The sequence below is a fragment of the Aquila chrysaetos genome, chromosome 6 (genome assembly GCF_900496995.4).
Source record: "Aquila chrysaetos chrysaetos chromosome 6, bAquChr1.4, whole genome shotgun sequence".
Lineage (NCBI taxonomy): Eukaryota > Metazoa > Chordata > Aves > Accipitriformes > Accipitridae > Aquila > Aquila chrysaetos.
In genome coordinates this window covers 52,430,591-52,457,680 of record NC_044009.1, presented here as the reverse complement: position 1 = coordinate 52,457,680, position 27,090 = coordinate 52,430,591, and the positions used below count along the sequence as shown (strand labels likewise).

The following is a 27,090-nucleotide window of genomic DNA, read 5'->3' as shown; positions in this document are numbered from 1 at the left end:
CTCCCCCCTCCCTCCTCCTCCTTCTTCAGACGCTCCTGGTGCCGCCCGGCTCCTAGCGCCCCGCCCCGCGGCCCACGTGAGCCGTTTCCCAGCGTCCCCTCCGCTCGGCCCCCGCCGCAGCCGCTTCCCCCCGTGCGAGCTCCGCGGCCCGGCGGGCCCGTTCTCTCCGGGGAGGCCCCTCTGCTCACCGCCGACGCCGCAGGGCTCCTCCGAACCACCCCCCTCCCCCTCGCCCCGGTCCAGGCCCGGCGAACCGCTTATTTTCTCCGCGGCTCCCCCCACCCGCTCGCCCCCCCCCCCATCCGCTCCGGGCGTCCGGCGCTAAGAGAAGGCGGAGAAGAACTCCTTCGCGGCTGGGCCGGCGGCCAGGATGTCAGGTGGGGACTCGGCGGCGGCGGCGGCGGCGACCGCCTCCCCGCAGCCGCTCCCGTTCTCCTTGCCGAAGCCCCCTCCCCTCATGCAGCTGACGCCGGGGGACGCCGTCCGCCCCGTCGCTTCCGCCGCGGACCAATCGCCGAAGAGCACCCGACTGGCGGGCCGCCCCGATTGGCCGGCCGGCAAGCCAGTCAGCCTGCTGGCCCCGCTGCTCCCGCCCCGCGGGGAGCCCGAACCGCTGATGCCCTTTGGCCCCTCGTCGCGGCAGCCACTCAGAGGGCGGCTTCTTGGCAGGTGCAGCGGCGGCAGCCTGCTGAGCCCCTCGATGCGGCCCGGCGGCGTCGACCGCGGCTCCCTCATGGTGAGTTGGGGTGGGGGGGAGCTTCCTCAGAAAGTAAAAGAAACGGCGGTTAGGCTCGGAGGAGGGTCTCAGGAGGTTTTGAGGAAGTGCGGTTCTTCTGCCTTGACTTACCTGGGCAGCGTCTGAGAGCCGTGAAACGGGCAAGCTGTCACCGCCTGTCTTGTGAGACTCAGGGGTGTTGCGGGGAGGGGGGGGGGTGTCCGGTGTTAGGTTCGGAAGTTTCAAGCCTTTCCAGTTGTTTGTGATTTCCTCACGTGAACCGCCCGCTCCCCGCCTCAGAGAGCCTTCTGGTACAAAAAAAATGACAGAAAAATTGTTTTTAAAGACATCAAAAAGAAGCGTTACTTATTTTCTTTCCGCTAATGATCTTTCTAAAATGATGTTTTGCTTAAGAATAGTTTTCATCTTGATAACTAGGGTACTTTTGTGACACGTTTCTGCATGTGTATATCGAAGCTATATGTTCTTCAAAGTAAAATGTGTTCCAGGATTTATTCTAACAGCTTCTAGAGCTGTTGCTTCTGTCTAGAATAGAAAGCTCTTAATATGTTTCGGTAGTTTAAAAAAAATTTGAAAAAATGTCCATATCCATTTTTGTACTAGCAGTGCGACTGCACCAAGTATTGGAACAGCAACAGGATTCAGGTTTTTAGGAAAATAGGGAGACGGGGATGGTACGCAGCATAGAAGCTATTTCACACTTGGACATCAAGAGTGGAAGATATTTTGTTTCTCTGACTGACTTTTGTGCCACAGGGTTATGTGCGTTAATCGTAACTGTATGGAAGAGCGTGCGGAAATAGTTGTATTCCTAAATTTAGTACGTTTTTCTGTGACAAACCATAAGATGAAAGATTATGGGGTTGGTTGTTTTTTTTCACTTGGATGTTGGTTTTGAAATTTTAAATGGATTTGCTAATTATGATTCAGTCTGGCTCTAGAGGACCTGGAAGAGTGAACGATCTTGCTTGCTGTCTTGCAGTTTCAATCTAAAATTGCCCAAATCATTTTCAGTTCAGCGTTGAGCGCTTCTTTGTTATTAATGCTTTTGTGGGGGCTTTGGGTTGTTGGTCTCATGCTGATTTTTCTCATTTGTTGCTGCCTTTCAGATGGGACACCCAGGCATGCCACATTATCCTCCCATGGGAATGCACCCTATGGGTCAGAGACCACCAAATATGCCGCCAGTTCCACACGGTATGATGCCTCAGATGATGCCCCCCATGGGAGGACCGCCAATGGGGCAGGTAAGGCAGTTTTACAAGATTCCTCTCTTCTTTCTGTCTTCCCATAATGATGTCAGGTAATCCCTGAGGTAGGTAAGTCTCATATAGTAGCTTGCAAACAGTAAGGTTAATAATTTGGGGTATTTTGTGCCACAGTTCCTCTCCAGAAACTCTTCTCATTTGTCACACGTAGTTGATGCACCTCATGTGTAACTTTAATTGTAAATAGCCATAGGTATGAATCCATAATTTGTTTTTTATTAAAGCTTTTTGGTAGTTTTCTTTAGATTTTGAAGAAGTAAAGTTGTCTTACTAATACATGCTGGAAACATAAAGTAGTGGTTCTTTTCAGAGGTAGTAATGGTAGAGAACTTCATGTTTCTTTAATTCTTGGCTAACTCTTATGTCTACACAGATGACCATTATAGGGAGATGCAAGGGAAGAAATAATTACATTTTGAATTTTTGCAGAACTCTTTCTTGAATCCTAGGGAGTGGTTTATGGTTCTGTGTATATACAGTTGTTGCTAGTATCATGTGATTGAAAAATTAACTTGGCCATTCAGGTTGACAGGTGTGAACCTGGGTTGACAGGTAGAGTAGCCAGAATCATATCCGTGCTTTTTTCAAATTTAAAGCTTTTATATTCAGTAATCAAAGATCCTTTCCTGTGTGGTTTCTGATTAAATTCTGATCTTCTGAAAGAAACAATTCTTTTTCAGGATGTGATAAATACCTAGTGATACTACCTGTGATGGTGGTTTACATAAGTAGAAACTGAGTGTCATCAACTAGACCAGAGGGATAGAGTAGACCAGAGCAGACAGAGAATGGCAAAAAAGATTAACCCTTTGAGAATGGCCCACAAGGTCATGCTGGCAACTCAGTGTCTCCCTTTGCAGTGCCTTGGATAGAGTGCGTGTTTTTTGTTTTTTTTTTTTTTTTTTTTAACTGGTTTATAAAGGCTTGGTAGGAATCTCTTCAGCATGGTTTTGCAGCCTATTAAAGCTTCTGGTATAAAAATAATGCAGTTTTAAAAAATGAGGAGGATTCGACCATTAGCATGATGGCTAATAGCATGAGCTTTTGTATGTGTTCATTAGAAACTTAAGTAGTAATTCTGTTTTATTCCTCTACTTCACAGTTCTTTCATAGCTTCTCTTCCACTGTTCTCACTCTCATACATTGAATATTTCAATCTTTAATATTTTAGCGAGCAATATAGAGAACTCGGGGCTTTTTGGTAGATGTAGAGCAAAAAGCTAAAGATACATGGCATGGCAGAGAGATTAGAGGCTCAGTTACCCTACAGCCTTAAGGATAGGACAGGATGGTGATATTCTCACACCAGAACTATTGTGCTGGAAGTATCAGCCCATGTTGGCTTGTTTCCTTGAATGATAAGTTCTTTCTTCCAGCAGATATCAGAGGTTTATTTGTGAGGCTTTGCAGGATGGGATGTTTTGCAGCTTGTTTTTCTTCTTTCTGAGGTGAAGCCCTGCAGGACAGGTACTTTGCGTAGATAATAGCAATGGCCTCCTGTCAGCATCATTCAGAGGAAGGTCTTTTGGAAAAGAATTTTCTCTCCTTCCCAGTTTTTTTTCCTTTGCTGACTTTGGGTTAGCGTTATGCAGAAACCGAGCAGTGCGCAGGGTTTCTTCAGAACCTGGGCCAGGGCTTTTAAGAAGTTTCACATGCTCAGAGCCCCCTTAGTTGCAAGTAGCGGTGGGGCAAGAGTGCTTTCTTCTCCTGCTTCTACAGGATGGCGAGGAATGGGAGGGGCCGCCTTCCAGTCTTTCCTTCCTCCCTCACCCTCCCAAGAAAACCTTGTGGATTTGAGGGTGGAGCAGTAGCCCTACCACATATCCCTCTCTCCGCACGAGATGCAAGATGAGGAGAGTGGTAACCTGATGCTCCCTGAAGATACAGGGGGATGGGGTCACTTGGCCAGCCTGCCAAGGACAATAAAGGTAAAGGGGCATAACTGAAAGGTTGAAGGGGGTTGACTTCTCGAGACCTGTCGGGATGAGTGGCCAAAAGTTCGTGTTCGTGATGACCCAAATTATATATTTTGTTCATTTTGCCACTTTTTTATGGCTTGTTAATTCTTAAAAGCCAGGATGAGCAAAAATAATGGGAAACATGCAAGGTACTAAACACTTTTTCAGTAGCATTTTTGACATCTTCTCAGTGCATCACTTCAGTGATGCACAACTTCTGCATAACTATCCCTTTGAGACTATAAGCATGAATATTTGAGCAAAAGCTAGCTTACCTGAGCAGCAGTTCTTGGCTTTTTGGTCTCATCGGACCACCCAGCAAACTCAGAAACAAGTCTAGACTCAAACTTTTCATTTCTGTAGTGTTGTACGTCCCCATTACCAAGTTCACACTGTTAACATGGTTTAATATTGTACGGGTTTTTCCCAGACCTTTAAAAAAAAACAGTTCAGAATTGTTTTTGAGCTTTGATGTTTAAATTTAATAGCTCTCTTCATCTTGAAGTTATTTGCAGAAATTCATTCTTCTAGTGTCCCTGTAAAGTGTTTCTTCCTATTTGTGAGGTAAGAGGAAAAGGAGACAGGTTGAAAGTTGTCAAAAAATGTGAGCAGAACTAATCTTAGAGTTTACCTTTCCTTTTTTTAGTTTGTTCTTTGTGGCCTTGGAATTTTGCAGAAATCTTTCCCAGCCTTTATTTTTCTTGCTTTAACTTAGCATTTCAGTAATAGCTTATCAACAGATCACACATCTTAACATTTGCTGTTGTTCTTCTGTAGTTTGAATGGTCTTGTTTATCAATATTTGCTATCAGACTTTGGAATACCATAGACACGTTATTCCTAATGTCGATTTTGTAGGAGCATAGTGAAGGGAATGAGAATTCTACAAACCTTCTTGTTGCCAAGTGCTTAAAAGGGTTTTTTTGGATTAAAAACTAGTACCAAGTAATTGCTTTTAAATAAAAATAAAAGAATTTTATGTTTAAAAATATCTGAAATGCTATTTGATTATAGATGCCTGGAATGATGCAGTCAGTAATGCCTGGAATGATGATGTCTCACATGTCTCAAGCTGCTATGCAGCCTACAGTTCCGGTGAGTTTAACTTAACTTTTCTGGTTTTTAAAAGGTCTTTGTGTCAGTTGCTGTCATTACTTCGGTATGGGTATGCCTTTGTTTTCTTGAATTGGATTATGAAAAAGATTTAGAGAGATTTAAAGTAACTGTAGGAGATTCACTTAACAACAGTTCTATCCACTTAAATTTAGAAATGAATTATTTTTTATTTTCTTACCATGCAGATAGTACATCCCCAAGTCAGATTTCTTCCTTGTAGAACTCTGAATTTTTCTACAGAGCTAAGCACAAATCCTTTGCTACTGCTTTTGTTGATTATTTTAAAAAAATAAGTTGGTTAATACTCCACTTTTTTTTTTTTTTTTTTTTTTTTTTTTATTAAGGGTTTGAAAAGAGAGTTGAAAGAGTTGTATTGTGTTAAGCAGTCCATCTGCCCTCTGGAGTAATGAGAGAAAAATCACAAAGACACAAAGTTTCTGCAAAATAAGTAGAGAAGGGACTGTTAGGAAAAGGATGTAATGTCTCTTTGATGTGTACTAGATGACTGAGAATTCATACCGGAGAAGGGATGTTAATTATCTTAACAGTGGAGAAAAACTTAAATTTAGTGCTTGGGCTTTATCAGACACTAGAATATCTATCTGTTAGTTACAAGTTTGTTTCTCACTGTTGGTCTCTGTTTAAGGATATGTGAGTGTATGTTACAGCTTTAGTGTAATTTAAGTAAACGTTAGTAGCTCCTTAGGCAAATTCTTGGGAACCGTCCTTCATTAGTTCTTGTACTCCTGTAGCTACTTCCTAATGCACTAAATATTTCAGAAGCTACCAAGTAGGAAGGATGCTAGTGATTTTCCCCCACTTCCCATACAGAAGTTTGTTACGAATTTCTGACAAGTGATGCTCATGGAAAATTCTTAGAGAATTTCAGATCTTCGGGGGAAAAAAAAAAAATCTTAAAAAATGCTATGATCAAGAGAGACTTAAAAGGAGAGGGAGGGATCAGTGCTACCATCAGTCTAATTTTGAATTTTACTGTAGATTTTTACATATTTTGGCAAGATGGCAGATCATTTGGTTTTCTAATACTGGATTAGGAATAAATTTTGATTTAATTAAGTCTGTGGATATATGGTATTCAGGAGGCAAAGTAGCATGGCAGAGAGCTCCAGCTTTTAATTTTGCCCTTAAATCTCTTGGTGGTGATGGCAGGACCTCATGCCTTTGCACGTGTGTATGAGAAGGCATTTGTCTGTCATGGCAGCATTCTTGTACCTCTCTGCTATCACGTGTGTACCACAGCCTGGAAAGTGTTTTAGAAATAAAAGAATGATTTTGCTGCTTTCTAATTTAAAACAATTTGTAGATGAGTAAAAAAAATCATGACTTTCTTTGCAGCTCTGATGATATTCTTGGTAAAGTTCATGAAATGATTGACTTGTTATAATTTTGGCTGTCTGATGGAAAATACTTTCTCCAAGTGTAAAATGTAATCTAAAGCTCTCTGAGGCCAACTGGATGAGTTGTACTGATGTCAGGGCTCTTTGGTCTTTACTGTTTCATTCCAGAATGGTGGTCTGTCAAACCACTCCTATGCAGGTTCACTATCTGTTTTGTGATCTATAGAAGTGTTTACTTCCAGAAAGCTGATTCAAACCAGTGTAATTCCTAAAAATTATTATTTCAGTCAGATTAGTGGTCTTACAATACACAGCAAATCAGAATGGAATTTGGAAAAGTAAACATAGGCACAAGAAAAGAAACATGTTAGAATGATTACTTACTTGAGACACAAATTTAACTATGGCCTTGCTTAACTCACACTACTTATAGACATATGTGCGCACACAGAGTAGCTGAAATATTTAATACACAGAATGTACTTTAAAGGCCTGAAGTTTGTTGGCGATTCACCTGGCTTAGTCCTATTGGATAATATCAAACATAATTGATCCAATATGATTTCTTTTATCTTTTGAACAAATTTTGGTTTTTTACTTGAGGAGTTTTTTGTTAGTGAAGTTTGTAGAAGAGAGCTGAAAGAAAAACCCTAGCAAAAGATAAACCTGCAAGCTATATTTTTGCCTACAGAAAAAGAAAGAAATTGGAAAAATTGTATTTGAATTCTGTTAAATCTTTTTCCTTAGTTTGAAAGAATTTCAAAAAGGGTATATGTAAGAGCTTTGGTTACTTGCAAGCAGTTTTTTGAATGCAACACTAATACGTTCAAAGGCTTATGCCCCATAATTATAACAGAAGCCTACTAAGTTACTCCAGCAGAAATTCAGAATCTCTTTTTTTTTTTTTTTTTTTTTTCCCAACCTACTCATTTGGGAGATAAAGGTGGGTATTGGAAAGATGGCAAGGGACCCCCTGGTGTAGTTTATTGTATATATTGCCTTTCTGAAAAGTAGCTTGGTGCTCCTAATGGCTTATTTAAGGAGCAGTAATAATTAAGTGGGCAATGAGAAGCTAGGAATCCATATTTTAAGGCAGTAGAGCATTTGTTGCTGAAAGCACTTGTTTGGAAATGTACTGTATTTATTGGTGATTTAATTACAATTGCACTCAATACTAAAATGTCTGTTGATTGTTTCTACAGCCAGGGGTGAACAGTATGGATGCGCAAGTAGGTAAGTATAAACAATTTGTTACCATTTCAAAATATTTCACCAAAATTAGGTGAAGTATTAAAGGGGGGAAAAAAAATTATACTTTTCTGTAAAATGGGATTTAGCATTTCAGTACCTGACATCTTCATTGATTCCCAGAAAAAAAAAATTTTCTCTCAAACATTGATTAATTGAAGTCTTTATATAGAAAAACAACCAAACCCTTTTTAAATAATTTTTTTTACAATTTTATTTTTTAGGTGTAACACCTCCTGGAACTCAGGTACGTGAAAACCAAATTTCTAGAAGACTGTAATGGCAGTGTGGTGGTGTGCATACGTGGCTTTACAGGCTTAAAAGAAAAGCTTGTATCTTCTTTTTCTTCTCATATAGAGCTTCTTTGCTTATTTGACTGTCAGTCTGTAATTGATAGTTAAAGTAGGTGTGTTTTCTGTTGTATTTGCACTGATTTCTGAGCACTGAAGTCTTATTTGTTTCTAGGTCTTCTAGTATGCAGGACAGCAATATGAGATGTTTGTCGTGATGTTTTTAGGTCTTTTTGCCCTACCTGAGCAGCAAGTGAATTGTAGCCTAGATACCTATGTTGCTTTAAAGCTGACTGTTTTCAGATTTAAGTTTTCAGATTTGCAAGTGTTGGGCTGGATAGTTACTCAGGGTAGAGTTGGGGTTTTATTTGCACTGAAGAAAATTGAAGGTTGTTCTTCTTTCTGTGTGTTTCCTCTTTTTTTTTTTTTTTTTTTTTTTTTTTTTCCCTTCCATATCAGTCAGTAGTTTATAAGCAGCTTTTCATTTTACTCACGTTTGGGTAACTTTTTGCCTGCTACACATTAATGAATATTTTGCTTTGGCAGTTCTAATGTATATAGCAGAATTCAGTAGGCAATGATTTAGTCTTCCTTGCTGTTCCTTAACGCACCTGCACTTAGCAGGAGAAGCCAGGTCAACGTTCTGGTATTGTTCAGTCCTGTGTGATTTATTGGAACCTTTATTAGCATTGTCAGCTTACTGAGAGTTTTGTTACCAAACACTTTAGCAATAAAAAGAGAATAACCTATATAGTTACCCATAATAATTTTGAAGACATCACTGTGGTTTTTGAACAATACAAAGTACTAACGTCAAAAGAATGGTTATCACCACTCCATCAATTTTGCTGCTCGTTGGTAATTTAGCTTAACTCTCTTCCCCCTACCTCCCACCCCCAATGTCTTGTCTCCTTCTGTGTTTGTGGGAACATAGCATAATTTAGTAACTTAAATAGGAATAAATACTGGGTAGGTTGCCTGAAAGGTGATTTAATGTAGGTTGAACTTGTGAACAGTATGGTGGCACACAGGCCAAATTTACTTCATTAGATGATTTTCAGTAGTCTTCCACCTTTGCATCAGAAGGGAACTCACTGATGGAACAGAATTGGTGCTGTATATCTTATTAGTGAAACTTCTGAATTGTGAATCAATGTAACTTTGTATTGAGGTAGGCAGGTCATCTGGAAGTAATCTCAAACTTTAAATTTGTCTTTCATGGCACCTTGAATGACCATGAATAACTTTCAGTCACTATCAGATTTCTATTTAAAATTTTGTAAATATTAAATTACTTCTCTAGAAGATATCCCAGACATTTACTTTTAGTTTTTTAAGAAGATGAAGAAAATAGTTTGGTTAGATAACTAAGAGGCGGAATCTGTAAAAAATAGTCATGTGGCCTCGAAGATACCCCATTGTAAGTTTTTGGTTGTTGCTTCAAAATTTGGGGACCTCGTACCTAGCTTAATTATTAAATATCAGTGAATATTAATTGTGCTTTTATTTCTATGAGATTTGCATTCTGTGCAATTGAACAAGGCAACTGGACCTGTAAGGAAGTTGTTTCTCCTCAGCCATGTCCAGTAACTGAAACAGAGTAGATGGCTAAAGCTGTATTTGACCAGCCCTAATTTGAGGGAGTTTATATGAACTGTGGATGAAAAGCAGTAGGAAGGTACTCCTGAGTTCACACTAAACTCTTGAAGTCAGAATCTTCTTGAAACAAATTATTCTTGGTTTTGAAAACAGGGTGTGCTTCTGGGACTTTCACTTGAAGTTGTTAGGGTCTGATCACTTTCACTTTTGCTTTCTTTTCTGATGGTAATTGGCTGCCTTGGATTGCTGAATGGGAGGGGTTGTGAGAGACTCATAATAGCTCTTGTCACAAAGAAGTAGTTTCTTGAAAACAATACTGACTTAAATGTGTTTAGATTTTGGCTTGCTGTCTTTGCTGCTGGATTACTTTAGTATATTTAATATACACATTCAAATGAAAAACAAATATTAACCAGAATGTCTTTTCAGAGCTCTGTTTTGTTTCGCCCTCAGACAACACATCCTGTAGTTTGCGCAGCCCAGCAAACCGCCACAACCAACAGTTCTGTTAATGAAGAGCACTCTAAACAGGTTTATCTGCTTTCCACTTGTATTTAACTTTTTTAGTGGCTTTTGATAGCATTTCAGTCAGTAATTATTGTTCACCATTAATGGTGTATATTTTTATTTTTCCTAGAAATCTACATGGACAGAACACAAATCACCTGATGGAAGAACATATTACTATAATACTGAAACAAAGCAGTCTACCTGGGAGAAGCCAGATGATCTCAAAACACCCGCTGAGGTAAACTAAATTCAGATGAGGATTAGTGTACTGTGTGGGTTTGTGTGAATGCAAGAATTTACTAGCATAACTGTCATGCAGGAGGATAGCTGTGCCAATAGATTTTTTTTTACCAATGGGAGCAAACTCTTAAAATAAGGAATTGTTGCAAAAATGTTTGTATCACGTTCCTTATGCTGTTGGAACTTGAGGCTCCAAAATGGACAAAACTCTGGACAGTTTTGATCAATTTTTAGATAAATTGTCCTTATTAGAAAGATGACTTTCTTTAATATTTAGATAAGTAATGTGTTTGTTTATCACTAGGGAGGATTTTCCTTGGAAAGTATATGCCTTGTGTTCATTGATCCTTTAGTTATTTCTTGGCGTAGTGTTTGTGGCTCACTTCTAGCTATCCTTTTAATTTTAAAACACCATTGTAAGTTTGATTTTATGTTTTTGTTTTCTGTCCATTAGCAATTGTTGTCTAAATGTCCCTGGAAAGAGTATAAATCTGATTCTGGAAAGCCCTACTATTATAATTCCCAAACAAAGGAATCACGCTGGGCAAAACCCAAAGAGCTTGAGGATCTTGAAGGTAATGTTAACAAAAATGAGTAGGGAGGGTGGCAGTGTGTTGCAAGCTGTGTGTATGCATGACTTTTGGTAAAAATTTGGTATCAAAGCATAGCAATCAAACTTCTGTTGGAATTTAAATCTTCTGAAATAAGCTGTATGTAGTAGAGTTAATGCAGTCTGAGATTTCGACGGAGAGGTCTTGTCTCCTGTGTGCTCACCACCTCATCGCCGTACCTTTTCCATTATACTCTTAGTTCTTCCCTATTTATGTGGCGGCAGCAGCAGCTCCCCCTCGTGTCCCTAAACAGGAACTGGATTAGGATGTAATGTGCTGTGGCTTGTTCAGGGCTATGTGCATGCTCTCTGTGTTAGCAGTAGGTAATGCTTCAAGTCTGTCTTCATTTTGGGGCTGTTGTAGGATTTGACTCATACTTAGCCACCAATCCTTTGGAAACCTGTAGGAACTTAGTAGGATTTGTGAAGGGGTTCAGGTTGATGGGGGAAGACAAGAGGCAGAGGGGGGTGGCTGTACTAATCCTCATTTGCTTAGGAAACCAGGGTGAAAGGGTGCTGGACTTCTGTAATACAGTATAACTTATAATTTAGTAAGAATTACATTTTGTTTTGGTGTCTTGGAAGAATTTTGAAAACAGTAATGCATTTTATACTCAAAGCAGTAGTACTGGCTCTCTGCTGAAAGCCAAAATTGCGTGTAAGGCTTTGCTTAGGTATCAGTTTGCTTTTAATTTTTGACAAAAACTGTTTTGAGAAACTATGATGTGGCAAAACTACTAGTAGGTTTTTTATTGCCCTTCTGTATTATAAAGGCAGTGTCCCCTTTTGTACAAACATCATATGATGCTGTGCTCCTGGTTTTTGCTTTTAGCATGGTTTTGTTTGGTATTGTAAGATGATGAAAAAAATCTACAAAATCAGCTGGGGTAAGAAATGAGTATTTTTAAAAAAGTACTGCAAAGAATAAGCATCAGTGACTGTTAGAATAAAAAAGAAAGATCTGTTTCAGTAAGCCTGATTTTCTGTTCTTTAAGCTAGTCTTTTAAAGCTGAAATAATTATTTTAAACCAAGTCATTCTTTATATACCCTAACCTTTCTTTAATGGCATTTCTAAATTTTGTTTTAGTCTGAATTGATTTCAGTCTGTAAAGGGCACAAATATTAAAATTATTGATAGTAACAAAAATATTTTAACTATACTCTTATAAAATCATGTTAACAGTAACTTTTTACCATGCGTATATCAACTGTTTTCAAAGCTGTATTTTGATTGTTTTTTCTCCTTTCTCCTCTAGCAATGATTAAAGCTGAAGAGAACAGGTATGTTCTTAATGGTATGCTAATGTTTTTTATGTTAAGCTGCCTGTTTCTTAAAAATGGAATCTAGTCCTTGAATCTTAAAACACGTAAAACATTCTTCTTGCGGCTTTTCGTTCCAAATAGTGGCTCAATATATAAAAACTCAAATAATACATTCTAGGTTTCTTTTTAAGTTAAATGACTGATCTACATAAACACACAGTTTCAGTAAAGCATTTCCTTTCTCTAACCTAAGATTGTTTTGTGTTCTTCTGAGATACAATCTTTGTAACTAGACCCAAACCTCTCGTTTCGTACTTTATTAACTTATTTAAACTACAGGTTTCCCTAAACCATTAAATTGTCCCATGCTTGTATGTGACTGTGCCTGGTTTTTGATACCTACAGCACAAAGCCCGAAGAATCAACTCCAACGCCATCTGCTTCAGCTGCTGCAGCAGAAGCAGCAAACACAACCACCACAGCCACAACCGCTGCTGAAACTGCCACAGCTGTTAGTACCACCACTGCTACTTCTGCAGCAACAGCAGCCCCTGAAGCAGAAAGTGCTGCAGCTTCTTCTGTGGTAGAAAATGAGAGTACTGGCACAGCTGCAGCTGAGGAACAGGGACAAGCAACTTCTGCACCTGCTGTGCAGGAACAGAGTGCAGAAACTGCAGCTAACGCAGCAGACGACTCTTCCAAGCAGGAGGCCTCAGCAGAGTAAGTGAAATGGCAAAGCGTGTGGCTTTGCTGCAGTTTTGTATTTCTTCTAGGATCTGGTTTATCTTCAATTGTAGGTGGCCAGGTTTCTCTGACAGTTAGCTGTTTCTTCAGTGAAACATGAGCGTGAATCAGTGGCAGCAGAGAATAATGAGTAAGAAAGTGAGGAAGAAGTACTAAATCTATTTCTAGAAAAATTAACGCCCTTCCCTTGCCAATGCTCTCCCAAAGCTCTTAAACCCTACAGAGAACATTAGTGGCGTGAACGTTTCATAAATTTTCGATAGCTGTAAGACTTTCCCGGGGTAACATTATATGCTTACCCTGTATGTTTCCTCTTCCATAGATCTGCGCAATTGGCTATCATTAGAAGAAAATGCAGTACTAAATAGATCTTTATCTGTTGCAGCAGAAATTAGATCCTTTGTTTTTTAATAATGGAGAATTGATTATGTGGACAATTATAGCTTATGATTTTTATCATTCAAACAGAAAAGAAACACGCTGGGGGGGATTATAGCCAGCAGGAGATAATTAAGGGCAAGAGGCATATTTTTAGGCACTCCCCTTTATATTTTTATATTATATATATATATATAAACCTGCTAAATTTCAGCATTATATTTTTATGAATCATTTTTAGGTAACTTGAGCAGGCAGCCAATTGCATAAGTGATAATACTTCTCTGAAATAGTTTGCTTTTTTTGATCAGTTGTGTATGGTGTCTGTAAGGAAGTCTTGTACAAATTGTGGTATTTATCATGTGTAGCGTTATTATTTTTCTTTGAGTTGCTATTTAAAAAAACTCATTCTATCTGATTATGGTAGTTTATGACTCTTCAGTGGCTCTAACTTAGGAAAAAAAACGCTTAAGTAATAAAATTACTGATTTTTGTATATAGTGCTGCTTCAAAGAAGGAGGACGACGATGCCCAACCAGTTAAAAAAACCTATACATGGAATACAAAGGAAGAAGCAAAGCAAGCGTTTAAAGAACTGTTAAAAGAAAAGGTATTTCAGTCAATAATTCTTAATGCTTTATTGAACTATAAAATCTGCATTTGCCAGAAATTGCTAGACTTTTTGTGAAGAATTTCTCACTGTTGTGGAAGAGGATTTTTGTACTAGACAAGAAATGAGGGAAAGGAATATTACAGTGGAAACAACACACAGTTTAAACTTTTTTCAGCTCTTTGGGTGAGTAGGGAGGTTTTGAGTTTTCATCAGGGCTCTCAGTTCAGTTTTTTCTTATTTTCTTCCTTTTGCATGATCCCCACACTAATGAAAACTTGTAATCAGGTCTTTGTCCAAAATTCAAACTGGAACAGTGAATGATTTGACGGACAGCTTCACTAGATGCTTCAGAGACAGACAGTGTAGAGGTCCCTATGGAAAAAGGACAAACTGTTAGATTTAGTATGCAGTGTCTCCTTAAGCTAGTCTGATTTAAAGACACATTCTTTTTTCCTATGAAGTAGTAATTCTAAAACTGTATTTAAGTGTTGTGGAAATTATGGTTGCCAGTATTTTTGTCTGACAGTGAGGAACAAGTCTAATGAAAATGTTGCTTGATCATCTGAGCCCTCAATTTTTTATCTTTGTTTTAAAGATGAAGTGGGAGTAAAATGAGACTGGCTTTGGTTTTCCCTCAGAGTATATGGGATCTGTTTGTGTTTTGTATAGCGAGTCAGCATAGTTGTATAGTAGACAAACCTCCAGAAGAATTTATTGTAGAAATGGCAATAATCCCAAAAGTACCTTGTTTTGTTTTCCATGTTGACTGTTAATAAAAAAAAATTGTGACAGAGAATGTTGTCTTAACCTTGAAAGTGTAGTGCTTTTTTTTGCCGGTTTTTTTTTTTTTTTTTTCCACCCTGAGGTCTATTTTTTAAGGAATTGGTCATTGTTGGATGTTGGTTCCAAACCTAATTAGTTAATGATTTAATGTCTTCACAGCGAGTACCATCCAATGCCTCTTGGGAGCAAGCTATGAAAATGATCATTAATGATCCCAGATACAGGTACTGCTTGATTCTTTCCTCCTTAAATTTCTACACAAACACTATTTTAGGTAGTTTGACTTTACTGACATAACTTTTGATTGGTTTAATAGATATTTGTGCATTTGTGAACATGTACCATTGTCAGGGAACTTTGTTCCTTTCATATGAAAGAAATGCAAGTCCTAGGCTTAATTTTTGTTTTAGAAAAAATGTGGCAGTTGTTGGTTTTATTTTATGCTATTTATATTATTTTCTTGGTAATAAAAGCATGCATTTACAATGACGGAGCTGAAGACTTCCTAGGTTACTTTTTGAAATGAGTGGCTGCTAAAAACATTGGCAGAAAAGTAGTTGATATCTATGATAAAAATAGTATTGTAATGTGAAATGTGTAAATGCAACCTGAAAACATGATAGTAGCTTGTGGTTTATTATGGACTGCTTTTACTAGCAAGTGCTTGTTTTTATTGCTTTTTTTAAAATGATCTTCCATTAATCTTAAAGGAGGGACAGGGTGATGACTGGCCATCTAGATTATATTTAATTTTGTCTCAATCTGGATTATTCAAATCTGTTATCTTCTGGTTCTTTGGTTTTGTTTTTCTAATGTAATTCCCTTTTGTATAACTGACATTGTTGCTTTCTTTTTCTTTGATATGAAGTGCTTTGGCAAAATTAAGTGAAAAAAAGCAAGCCTTTAATGCTTACAAAGTTCAAACAGAAAAAGAAGAGAAAGAAGAAGCAAGATCAAAATACAAAGAAGCTAAAGAATCCTTCCAGCGTTTTCTTGAAAACCATGAAAAGATGACATCCACAACAAGATACAAGTAAGACCCATATTAAATGAGGTTCCAGCCTTTACTAGCTTGCCAAGTTAATAATCAAACCTTGCTGCCTTGCTCTTGGTGAATGCTAACCTTTGTATGCGCTTAGCCTAGAAAAGCCTGTAACTGAAATTTTTATAGGAACACAAATAGTCTCATTTTCATAGAATGTATTTAAGACCCAGGCAAAAACCAGCTCAAACGAGTGATGTGCTGGTGATAATGGGTTGAGCTTCTAATAAGTAGAAATGAAAGATAACCCTGAGAGGAGTTTTATATTACATATGCCATTAATAACAAAGCAGTTCTGATAGCTTGTTCATGGAAGTTCAGGCCCAAAGGGAGGTATGTCTAATAAGCTTGTTGCTGAAAATTTTGTAGATCTGATATTGTATAATGTTTGCTAGAACAGTGACCTGAACGTGTGCTAGTCCTCAGATAAAAATACTAATGTAATGCCCTGCAGGTGAACTTGCACGTCTGTGGAGAGGAGTGCATAGTGGCATCAGCTATAATTTTTAAGTGTTTCCTTTGTTTATAAGAGATAGAAAGCTGTCACAGAAAAAGCTTCCCAAGAGAGAAAATTAGGGAGATGTCATACAAAAGCTTTGCTACTTACAACAGGGTTCATTAACGTTACTGTAAGCCAATGGGACATTTAAGTCAGTGTTCAGCAATAAATGATTGTATGCTTTTTCTTTGTTTTATACAGAAAAGCTGAACAAATGTTTGGGGAGATGGAAGTCTGGAATGCGATATCTGAGCGTGATCGTCTTGAAATTTATGAAGATGTCTTGTTTTTTCTCTCTAAGAAAGAGAAGGTAACTTTCTTTCAAACTTAGCTTTTCACTTGTTATCTGTAAATTAGTTTATACCTCTTAGTAAAGAAATCTTGCAAACAGTGCAATTCTGAGTGTTGTTCAGCAACAGTCAAAATGCTAACAGCAGGGGAGGAATCTCTAGGAAAGGCATGGAGAACCAAATGAGAACATTGCTGCATTATTGTGAACCATGTACTGCTTACAAGTTACAGGTCAGTTTACCCTCTCTTCAAAGGTAGAGAGGAAAGAATAAGAAGGGAGGCAAGGTTTATCAGCTATGAGAGGCAATAGAGAGGGAGCTCCAGTTTAGCAAGATGTGATGGGGCAAGGGGACAAGGAAAAAGCATTGGTGGAAGGAACTCTTTAAATCTATGACTGATTTTGTAGATGTGAATTTGGAGACAGTTGTTCCTTATTTCTCATTATGCAGTACATAAGGGGTATTCAATAGAGTTAGCAGGCAGAAGGTAATGAGTCCTTACCTAAACAAACTGTTGGAAGTTCTGTTCCTGCACAGTACACAACTGAAGTTGTGGAGCTAACTGCTGCAGGGTAACATTTTGGAGATCAAAGTTTCCTGAAAAGCTACCTGTCTGAAACTGGGCAAGCACGGTAGGAGTAGATTGCTCTTGTTATCTTTCCCTAGTTCATTGCAGTCTGCTGGTGGACAAGATGAACCCCTGATTTGACTCTGTATGGCCGATAAAATAGCAGTTTCTTTGAAAGGTCTTTGTTTTTATTGAGATATGTTGCTGCTAATTTTGCAGTGTGTTTAATTTTTAGTATGATTTTAATAAATTATATGATGGCTTTTATTCTGAATTGCTCTGAATCAGAGTGTGAAACTATCACGGGCTTGTTACAGAAAGCTGCATTTCCTTTAACCTCAGTGGTACCATACCGACTGTGGGGATCTGTCCCTAACTGTATCTGGCTAGTTCATCTTCACTGAAATTTGGCAGTGATGCTAGCACTCGCCAACACCCATGGGTAGATGCAAACAGGCAATTAGAAACAAATTGCGCAGCAAGACTGTTTCTGAAATTGATTTAAGTGAGACTAGTGTTAAGGTCCACACTTGCTCAAAAACCCAAAACAAACAGAAAGGGGCCAGCCTTCCAAACAGCACTGCTTAAGAAATTGCCTATGATTAGCTCGTCTGGTTTAGATCTGCTTTTTAACAGCATAGTGGGCCATAGTACCTTGTTGAAGCCCTGACTGTTTACTGAATGTACTAGCAGTTTCCAAGCAGTATCTCTGAAAGACGAGCTCCGTTTCATGAGCCTTTCCCATCTATCGGGAACAGTCAGAGATAATAGTACTGAAATGGTTTATCTGTGGATGCAAGCAATAATAGTATGTAAAAATTGTACGTAGGTCCAAATTCTATTACGTTGCTTTACATGTAAATGAAAGGTTAATTTTGTGTTTCCTTGGAGAACAAACATGAGGAGTCATGTATTTTTGTCTATACAACCTCAAATTTAACAACAACAACAAAAAAATGCATTTTCTCCTCAGGAACAAGCCAAACAGTTAAGAAAGAGGAATTGGGAAGCTTTGAAGAACATACTAGATAACATGGCTAATGTCACTTACTGTACTACTTGGTCAGAGGCTCAGCAGTATCTGATGGATAATCCTACATTTGCAGAAGATGAGGAACTTCAGAGTATGTAAAAAGTTTATGCATTTCTTTTGGAAGAGAGAATGGATTTATTTGTAGCAGTGAGGACTCCTGGCTGGATATGGCTTGCTCTTGCCCAGTCCAGAGCCACTATGACAGCTGCTGAGCAGCCTGTGTAAAGTACCATGTCTTGTTTGGTTCCTAGGAAACAGATGTCAACTTCAAAAATTATTGCTGATTAATCTTAATCATAAAGCAAAGGATACCTTTTCCATGGGGACTGAATTGGCTTAGTAGTTGTTAGCCTTTGAATTTGAAGTATTACTTGACAATGTAATCTGTGGCAAAAACTTACACTACCTTCTGCTAGACTGAGTGAGGTCCTGCTGTGTTTGCTTTCCTAGAAGAAGTAATTTTTTTTTTTTACTCTTCTAGAGTAAGAAGGTACTCTTTCCATTATAAGCAGATTTTTCTTATAAATGAGCTGATCCTGTATTTTAAGAGCAGCATGTGCATTTACACAACTGCTAAAGCATTTGACAAAGATACTCTGTGTTCTTACTTCTGTGTTTTTAAGATACCTGTGGGAATGCGGGGAGATGCACAAGTGCACATCCACAATACCTTTCTCATAAAGGCTTCTGTGCTCTGTATTGGCAATGATAATTTATCCAGGTTGGGGGAGGTTGGTATCTGCTGCTGCACAGATCTTGGTACCTTTCAGTGCTCAGTGAAACTTCCACTCACTGTAACAATTGGCAACCCTTATCTCATAGTAAGAAATGTTCTACAGTTAGTGGGAAGAAATACCTAATTTTTACTCTTATCGCTCTATTGTTCTCTGTTGCTAGACATGGATAAGGAGGATGCACTGATCTGTTTTGAGGAACATATCAGGGCATTGGAAAAGGAGGAGGAAGAAGAAAAACAGAAAAGTTTGCTTAGAGAAAGAAGGCGACAGCGCAAAAATAGAGAATCTTTTCAGGTTGGTGGACTTTCTTTTTCTGTTCTAGACATGTCATGTGATTAGATATTCTATGTGGGTTTTTTATTTCTTAGGGTAGGATGCATATAATGCATCAGTTACCAGCTTTGTGGCATTTTGTCTGCTGTGTAATACATCTGTTTGCCTGAAAGCTGCAAGGGTAGGGGAAAGTAAGAGGAAATATATTTGAATGGAAAGGAAATGCAATTGGAGCGTTGTAAATGGTGGAGGAAGGCAGGAAGAAATGATGATGTAAAAAATTATTTTTTCAATCACATTTTAACAAAAATGGAATTCCAGTTATCAAGAGTATCCATTCCAGCTGTTCACCAAGTAAAAGTATGAAGAGTGACTACAAACTTCCATTTTGCTTCTGTTTTGTAGCTATTTTTAGATGAACTGCATGAGCATGGACAATTACATTCCATGTCCTCTTGGATGGAGTTGTACCCAACCATAAGCTCTGACATCAGATTCACAAATATGCTTGGTCAACCTGGTAAGAATACTGTCTCTTCCAACCCTGTAGAAAGTAAGGTAAAGGTCTTGGATTTGGGACAGAATAGAGCAGGGTTATTTGTATATTTTCTAAATGTCTAAAAAAATGCAGCTCTTGTATTAGAGCTAGCTTTTGACTTATCTAGTTTTTTCATCAGGATCGACAGCACTTGATCTTTTCAAGTTCTATGTTGAAGACTTGAAAGCACGTTACCATGATGAAAAGAAGATAATAAAAGATATCTTAAAGGTAAGAGGGGAAAATGATCCATTATGTGGTTTCATCTTTTAATGCCACATGTATCATTCAAGTGAACTCTTTGCTACTGGGAAATGGGATTTCACATTGTGTTAATGTCCTGTGCATTAGCACTGAAGTGAGAGTTCCCGACCTACCTGATGCCAAAGAAGCAATTTTCTTACAGGATAAAGGATTTGTGGTTGAAGTGAATACTTCTTTTGAAGATTTTGTTACGGTCATCAGTTCAACTAAAAGAGCTACTACTTTAGATGCAGGAAATATCAAGCTGGCTTTCAACAGTGTAAGTATTAATATATAGGAATGTTTGAAAACTTATAATATGAAATCTCTTGTAAAAACTATAATTGGCACTTATTTTCACTGTATTGCTATGACTACTTTTGTAATATCTGAGAGATGCTGTGCTTTAGAGTTGTTTATCGTGATACCAGTTCCCCAAATAAAGATTGCAGAGGTTTGTCTTTATTCAAAACACAAACATTTCAACTTGAGAAATTCTGTGATAGGAATTAAGTAATGTTCCCTCATTTGTGCGTAACTTTTGTCATGAGGGCTTTTGTCTGCGTGTGTTTCTGTAGTTCTGGCTTGTATGATGCATTAACTCTATTTTAGATTCTGTTTGAGAAACAGCAGTTGCGTGCTTTCAAAATAAGTAATTGGTTAATTTTCCTGTAGGCCCAAGTGACTAATCCAAAACTCTAAAGGTGAACTGTCATTGGACTTTCCAAAAATTGCATTGAACTGAATTACTAGTCTTCCATTTTGATATCTTTCAAATGATCATATGACTTCTGTTTGATAACAGCTGCTAGAAAAGGCAGAAGCCCGTGAAAGAGAGAGGGAAAAAGAAGAAGCTCGCAAAATGAAGCGGAAAGAGTCTGCCTTCAAGAGTATGTTGAAGCAAGCTACTCCTCCAATTGAATTGGACGCTGTCTGGGAAGATGTACGTATCGTCACTTAATTATGAATGCCTTTCCAAATATATTTAACAGGCTGCTGCATGCTAATGCTTTTATAAGTAAACCTAGATTATTCTCTAAGCTCATAGTGTTTCTGTTTATATAACTTAGACACATAAAAATTGTCCTGTCGTTTCTTCAGTAAAATTTGAAATTTGATGTGAATAACTTCATTTTATTGATACAATTTGAAACAAAAAACCCCTAAACCCAAACAAACAACACCCACTCCCCACCCCCCAAAAAAAATCACACAAAGCCCCCAAACTTAATTTAAATGCAGGTAAAGCATAAATGCAGATAAGCAGATAACTCTGCTTAGTTAAAAGTCTATAACTTTGTTCTGGTTAATATAACCTTTAAACACCTTTCCTCTCAAAGTACACTTTGTATAAAAATGCATGCTTTAACAAGCTTGCATGGCTTAAATGGCGTATGCAGGAAAAACAGTGATTCTGCATGCTTCCATCTGTTACAGTTTTACTGAAGACTGTTTTGGTTGTGAAGTTGGCATAAAAAAGTTTAGCCTTGTAACAGTACAATGGCTTTTTCAACTGGTAAAACCATGTCTCTTTTTTTTATTATTTTTATTTCTGAATGGCTCTATTTCATACTAGTATTTCATTGCTATTTTTCTTACAGATCAGAGATAGATTTGTGAAGGAACCAGCATTTGAAGACATCACTCTGGAGTCTGAAAGAAAAAGAATATTTAAAGATTTCATGCATGTATTAGAGGTAATTATTACTTTCTTTTTTCCTGATTAGAAAATATACCAAAAAAATTCTTTTTAGGCTCTTAAATTGTGTGGGAAGGGAGAGGGATTTAACAGAATTCTAATGATTTCTGTTACAGTGGATGTTGTGTGTTACCTAAAAGTAATGAATAGTAAAACCTCATCTTGAAAATAAGGAACTGAAGAAACATGTCACAGTTATTTGATATTATTTGATACGTAGTTGTTCTTTTAATCTGCTTCCCTAAAAGAATTTTCAGAAGTTAATTTAACATCAAAATTTCCCATTTTATTCTAGAAAAATTGTTTCTTCCTGTGATTTCATATAACAAGTGATGAAATTAGAAATAGAACTTCTGCAGTATTTTATTCACTAGAAGTCTGGAACTTCAAGAACATACTAAGCTCTGCAGATTTAGCTGCTTATTATTATTATTATCATCATCATCATTATTATTACTGCAGCCAATTTTTTGCTGATGTGCAAAAGGGATGATGTAGTTTAGTTTCACTCTTAACTTTTGGATGGGCTGCAGTAAGAGTTAAGGTGCAGAAGTTTTGACAAGTCATTCTTGTTGAATAGGGTGCTGTTTTTTCCTAGATAATGTGAGATTTGATTTGCAGCACATGCTCTTTGGGGTTATTGTTTCATTTTGTAAGAGATTTTAAAATGGCTTAATTTCAGAATTTGAAATTTGGCAGAGCAAGGTACGCAGTATATCCTAGGCCATCTTGAGCAGGGGCTTTAATTGGAAGCATTGAAACAGGGATCCAGGTAACAGAAGCTGTGTGCATCCACGCCTGAAGTTGTATGCTTCCTTGCTTCTAAGTGCTTCTTATTACCACTTTAACATGGCAAAACTGGTAGCTGTTTATGGGTTTTGACACAATAAATGCTGGATTTTATTTTTTTTTTTAATTTTTTTTTTTTTAACCACTGCTAGCCATAGATGCCTTGTGGACGATGAGAAACATCCTTACAGTTTCTCGCTGTGTCCTATGGACAGATTGTAACATTTGCCTTCTCTTGTACTCTAGCACGAGTGTCAGCATCATCATTCAAAGAACAAGAAACATTCTAAAAAGTCTAAAAAACATCATAGGAAGCGATCACGTTCTCGTTCGGTAAGGTGTTTCATGATGTTTTAAAATCTGCTTCTGTAACTATTCATAATGCTGTCATCTTGCTAATCACATTGGGTTTGTATCTCAAGGGCTCAGAATCTGAGGATGATGATAGCCACTCAAAGAAGAAAAGGCAGCGTTCAGAATCTAGATCGGTTTCTGAGCGTTCTTCCAGTGCAGAGTCGGGTATGAGATTTTTTTTTTGTTTTTAAATTAGCGTTACTGTTTTATTGCTGGGTCTTTATAATTTTATTGATGTATTTTTGTTTCTTCCTATGTCTGCAGAGAGAAGTTACAAGAAGTCAAAAAAACACAAGAAAAAGAGCAAGAAGAGACGACATAAGTCTGTAAGTGCAGTTAACTTTTTTGAGTTGGCTAATGGACAACTTGACACCTTACGTCCTCAGTAATCCTTTTTAGGTATCTGTAATCATCCAGCTGCCTTTGTAATAGGGACTGTGTGAGATCAGGCTGGAGGGGGGGTATTGGCAACATAATAAGTTTCTGTTGTATATACCTTAAGCCATTTAAGACTGCTAATTTCGGGGGGTTTAGCTGCAACCATGCAAGCAGGTGTAAAGGACTGTACTAGTAGCCTGGTATTTTCTGTTTATCATGGCAAATCTTGGCGTTCACTCTTTCTGTGGAGAGCTGGGAAGAATCCCAGCCATCATCTTCTCCTTTTGCCTTATGCTGAGCATCATTCCTTTTGTCTGCTTGAGTGTCAGGGTTGCATTAGAAGCTCCAATATCAAAGGTACTGGAGCATCAAAAGGACCTAAAGAGCAGAAAGAAAGCTTTCACGCTATCAGTGGAGGCCAAAGAATATTTTTTGTCCTGGGTAAAGAAAGAAACTTGGGTCCCTGAACTCATGCTGGCTGCAGTGGCATCCCGCATGCCCTGTCTTTGCATGCACTGAGAATGGTAAAAGTTCTTCTGTATTGAACAAACCTGTCTCCTTTTCGTTTCAAATCACTTTAGTAATGTTTTTGAATTACTTATTTCAGCAGTAGTTAATAGGATGTGCTTAATGGGTCACCACTTTAAGCAGTTTTTCTAATATGGTGTACATCGAAATGAAGTCAGATTTTTCTGAGGTGTGGTTATTCTATAAATTAATATTTAAGATTAATATTTAATATTTTCCCCTTTTATTTACACAGGATTCACCAGAATCGGATATTGAACGAGAAAAAGACAAAAAAGAAAGAGAGAGCGAGAAGGATAGAGCTAGACAAAGATCTGAATCAAAACATAAATCTCCTACTAAAAAACGACCTGGAAAAGATTCTGTAAGTTTTTCTTGTTTTCTTTTTATCAGATGCTTTGGGCTTTATTTATCAGTGGGGTGCTATAGTATAGTATGCAAGTTTTGTAGGTGTACTTCAAGTAAGGTGCTAAAGCTTTATTTACGTTCCAATTCCATTTATATATAAAAAGGGCCAAATGTTCAAGCAGAGCTTAATCATGCAGATCCTATGCCCTCACTTAGTGTTTTGTTACTGATGTGTGTAATTACTATTTGATTAAATGCTATTTATTGTTGCTAGTTGACGTAAAGTGTGAATGAGGCACGTTATTTTATAGACAGTACTGAAGCTCGGTCCATACTGTGACAAAGTGGTATTTGTGACCAAACTGCCGTTCTGTTTTCCATCCAGTTGGCCAGATTGATCTCAAAAGAGCTGAGCAGCGCAGCTGGTTAAACATTGGAGTGACTGTGTGGCACTTGCATTCTAAAATTGTAGTAGTTGCAGTGCTGTGCTGGTGCTAGGCTGACAGTGGAAAAAAATCTTGGTGGAACAAAGTTCCGCAATTCTTGCACTTTTCAAGCTGGCAAGTCCCGTGGGAGCGTGCTTGTGATTGCAATCCTGCTCTTTGCTGCCTGTAACTTGTTTTGGAAGGGGCTTAGGACAGTATTTTCAGAGACACATAAAAGTGCTTGAATGACAAATACAAACTTCTTTTGGTTCAGCATCTTTTGGGGTCTCTTCACGGGGAGAATTACCGGCCTCGCTCTGGTTATTTGGATGGTGGTGGTGCTGGTGGCATCTTTCTGGATAACGCCCTGTACGTTCCACCCTCTGAGAGGAGATGGGAGGGCAGATGTCCGCTTTTTATGTTATCTTCTTAAAATAAGCTGCTTTGGCCTCCAGATGCCTTTGAAAAACCCAACGACATGGCCCAACGCAGGCATCTTCTGAGAACGCGAAGGCGAGGGTGATGAAGCAGACGCAGTCTGCAGGAGGGCCTCGGCTTAGCTGGCGATTTCCCCCTTGCTCTCCCCGCTTCTTGTTCTGGCTGCCGCGCTCGGGGCTCCGGAGCGTGACGCCGAGCAGCCTTCTGCGCCGTGTGCTCCCCAACTTTCTGTCCCTGCTCCTGCTGAGGGCTCTGGGGGTAACGGTGGGGCACGGGCTGCACGGCCCTGGACAGTAAATGGTGCTTAGCACTGATCTTGCTTCTCTCTGCAGGGGAACTGGGATACTTCAGGCAGCGAACTGAGCGAAGGGGAGCTGGAAAAACAGAGGAGGACTCTTTTGGAACAACTGGATGAAGATCAATGAGAACATTATTTATACCAAATATGTTTACATTGTGGCATAATAAAAGAAACCAATGTCTAATTCAGGACGTGGGTTCTGATATCCTGAGTTCCATTGTTGAAGTAACAGTGGGTTTTCATTTTACCACATCGATACATTCTCAAGTACTATTATTACGGGCCTGGCATCAAATCTAGAAAAGTGAGTGAAATCCTGAGCGCAAAGCTGAGTCTCTGTCCTGGACCTGCCAGGCAGGATGGGAGCCCTCGAAGGGAACACCACGGCGGAAGGCGCCAGTGCTCGCTGGACCTTGTCTGCAGGCCCAGGGAAGTGTTGGCACCTTTCTAGCAAAGCATCTCTTAAGTACGGTCCTTCCTAGAAAGGTAGTAACGCTGCTTTTCCTGGCCAGTGTAGGCAGATAAAATTTCATTTTTAGAAAGAGATTCTTATTATAGTTTCTTGTGGTTTCATTTGTTTTTAGTTTGGAAAGGGGAAGGCAATGGAAGGGGAGTAATGAATCCATGTCTTGATCTGTACTGCAAAAAAAATACCAGATGATACTGGAATTGCTCTTTTGTGAACCGCGTCACTGGCCAAACCGATGTTGAGTTTTTGTATGAAGACTTGATGTCCTGGCTGAGATTCGTGTCTAAGCACTGTCTCAGAGTGAATTTTTATGGTAAATTTTCAAAGCCCTGGAAGTGCGGTTGATGGGAATGCGACCGGCCCTTCGTTGCGGTGCCAGCAGAGGATGCTGCGTGTCACAGCCGCCTCTTGTGTTCCCCTAAAACCCTATCCGGAACAGCTACGGGCGTTATTTCAGCGTTTTATCTTCATGTTAAAACTTAACAAAACAAAAATCAAATTGTAAATGAATTTCAATGTGTTGCCTTAAGAACCTGCTGAACAATGTACCACCATGTTTTGACAGCAGCTGTGTCTAGAGCATCCCTTAAAAAGGGAGAAGGAAGAAGCTTAAGCCCCGTCTCCTTTTTGATTGCCTTGGGCCAGTTTAGGAAGGTTTTGCCAGCCCTGCTCGGTGCAGTGAGCAGCGGCTGCTGTGGTACACATTTGGAAATCCCTCTGATGGGAATATTTTTGTACATTTTTATCAATTATTAAACCTTGTCTTCTAGTGTGTACTAGTATTTATTTCTAGTTTTAAATACTTTGTACAGCTCTAAATTATTACTATCTTCCAATTGCTGGATTTAAGCAATGTATGTGCTCACAAAAACTATTTGAAGACTATATTTAGAGTTGCTTCCTTTTCAGTGCATTTCTTCCTAATATATGATAGCTGTTACTAGCGCATAAATACCCAAAAGATCCAATTCATACGGTGTTTCTTGCTAGGGTGGTGAGGTGATTCTGATTCTAAAGAATACTATTGGAGATCGATGTTAGTCATTTGAAATAATACAAAACGCTGGTGACAGCTGATCTGCTGTACTCGGCAGGAACCCATAACCTTTTTTTACTGCAATGATGAGGGATTCAGAGGGGGCGCAGTGCAGAGCGCATTTCAGCAGTGGTGGTTTTCCTGCAGAGGGTGTAGTGGTTGTTCATCACCCACTCACTGCCCATCACTTTTAAGGAAAAAATACCTTGAGTTTGGTCAAACAGGACTTGTGGCAATTCTTTGTATCCAGTGGTGCGTTTAATGTCAAAGGCAGAGAAGGGGCTGACCGAAGCGTTGGCAGTGGCTTTGTTCTGGGGTTCTCCCCTGTAGGAAGTGGCTCTCCCAAGCATGGAAGGATGGATGGACAGCAGCTGGTGCTCCCAGGAC

General features: G+C 38.8%; 1 protein-coding gene across 3 annotated transcripts; it reads left to right on the top strand.

The window, feature by feature from the left end:
- Positions 1-79: 79 nt before the first annotated feature.
- PRPF40A (pre-mRNA processing factor 40 homolog A) lies at positions 80-26,449 on the top strand. 3 transcript variants are annotated; one of them, XM_030016564.2, is made up of 26 exons: positions 80-736; positions 1,846-1,983; positions 4,977-5,057; positions 7,639-7,669; positions 7,909-7,931; positions 10,027-10,104; positions 10,211-10,321; positions 10,778-10,898; positions 12,191-12,215; positions 12,603-12,917; positions 13,821-13,929; positions 14,875-14,939; positions 15,584-15,748; positions 16,458-16,566; positions 18,088-18,238; positions 19,045-19,178; positions 19,563-19,677; positions 19,835-19,926; positions 20,102-20,218; positions 20,744-20,881; positions 21,540-21,635; positions 22,673-22,759; positions 22,849-22,945; positions 23,045-23,106; positions 23,922-24,050; positions 25,230-26,449. In XM_030016564.2, the coding sequence occupies exons 1-26, from the start codon at positions 371-373 to the stop codon at positions 25,320-25,322; spliced, it is 3,048 nt and encodes a 1,015-aa protein (XP_029872424.1). In that variant the 5' UTR covers positions 80-370; the 3' UTR covers positions 25,323-26,449. The 3 variants fall into 3 exon arrangements, with proteins under 3 accessions (XP_029872424.1, XP_029872423.1, XP_029872422.1); XM_030016563.2 differs by having other exon boundaries at positions 267-736; positions 10,003-10,104; XM_030016562.2 differs by having other exon boundaries at positions 267-736; positions 10,003-10,104; positions 19,823-19,926.
- The last annotated feature ends 641 nt before the right edge of the window (positions 26,450-27,090 follow it).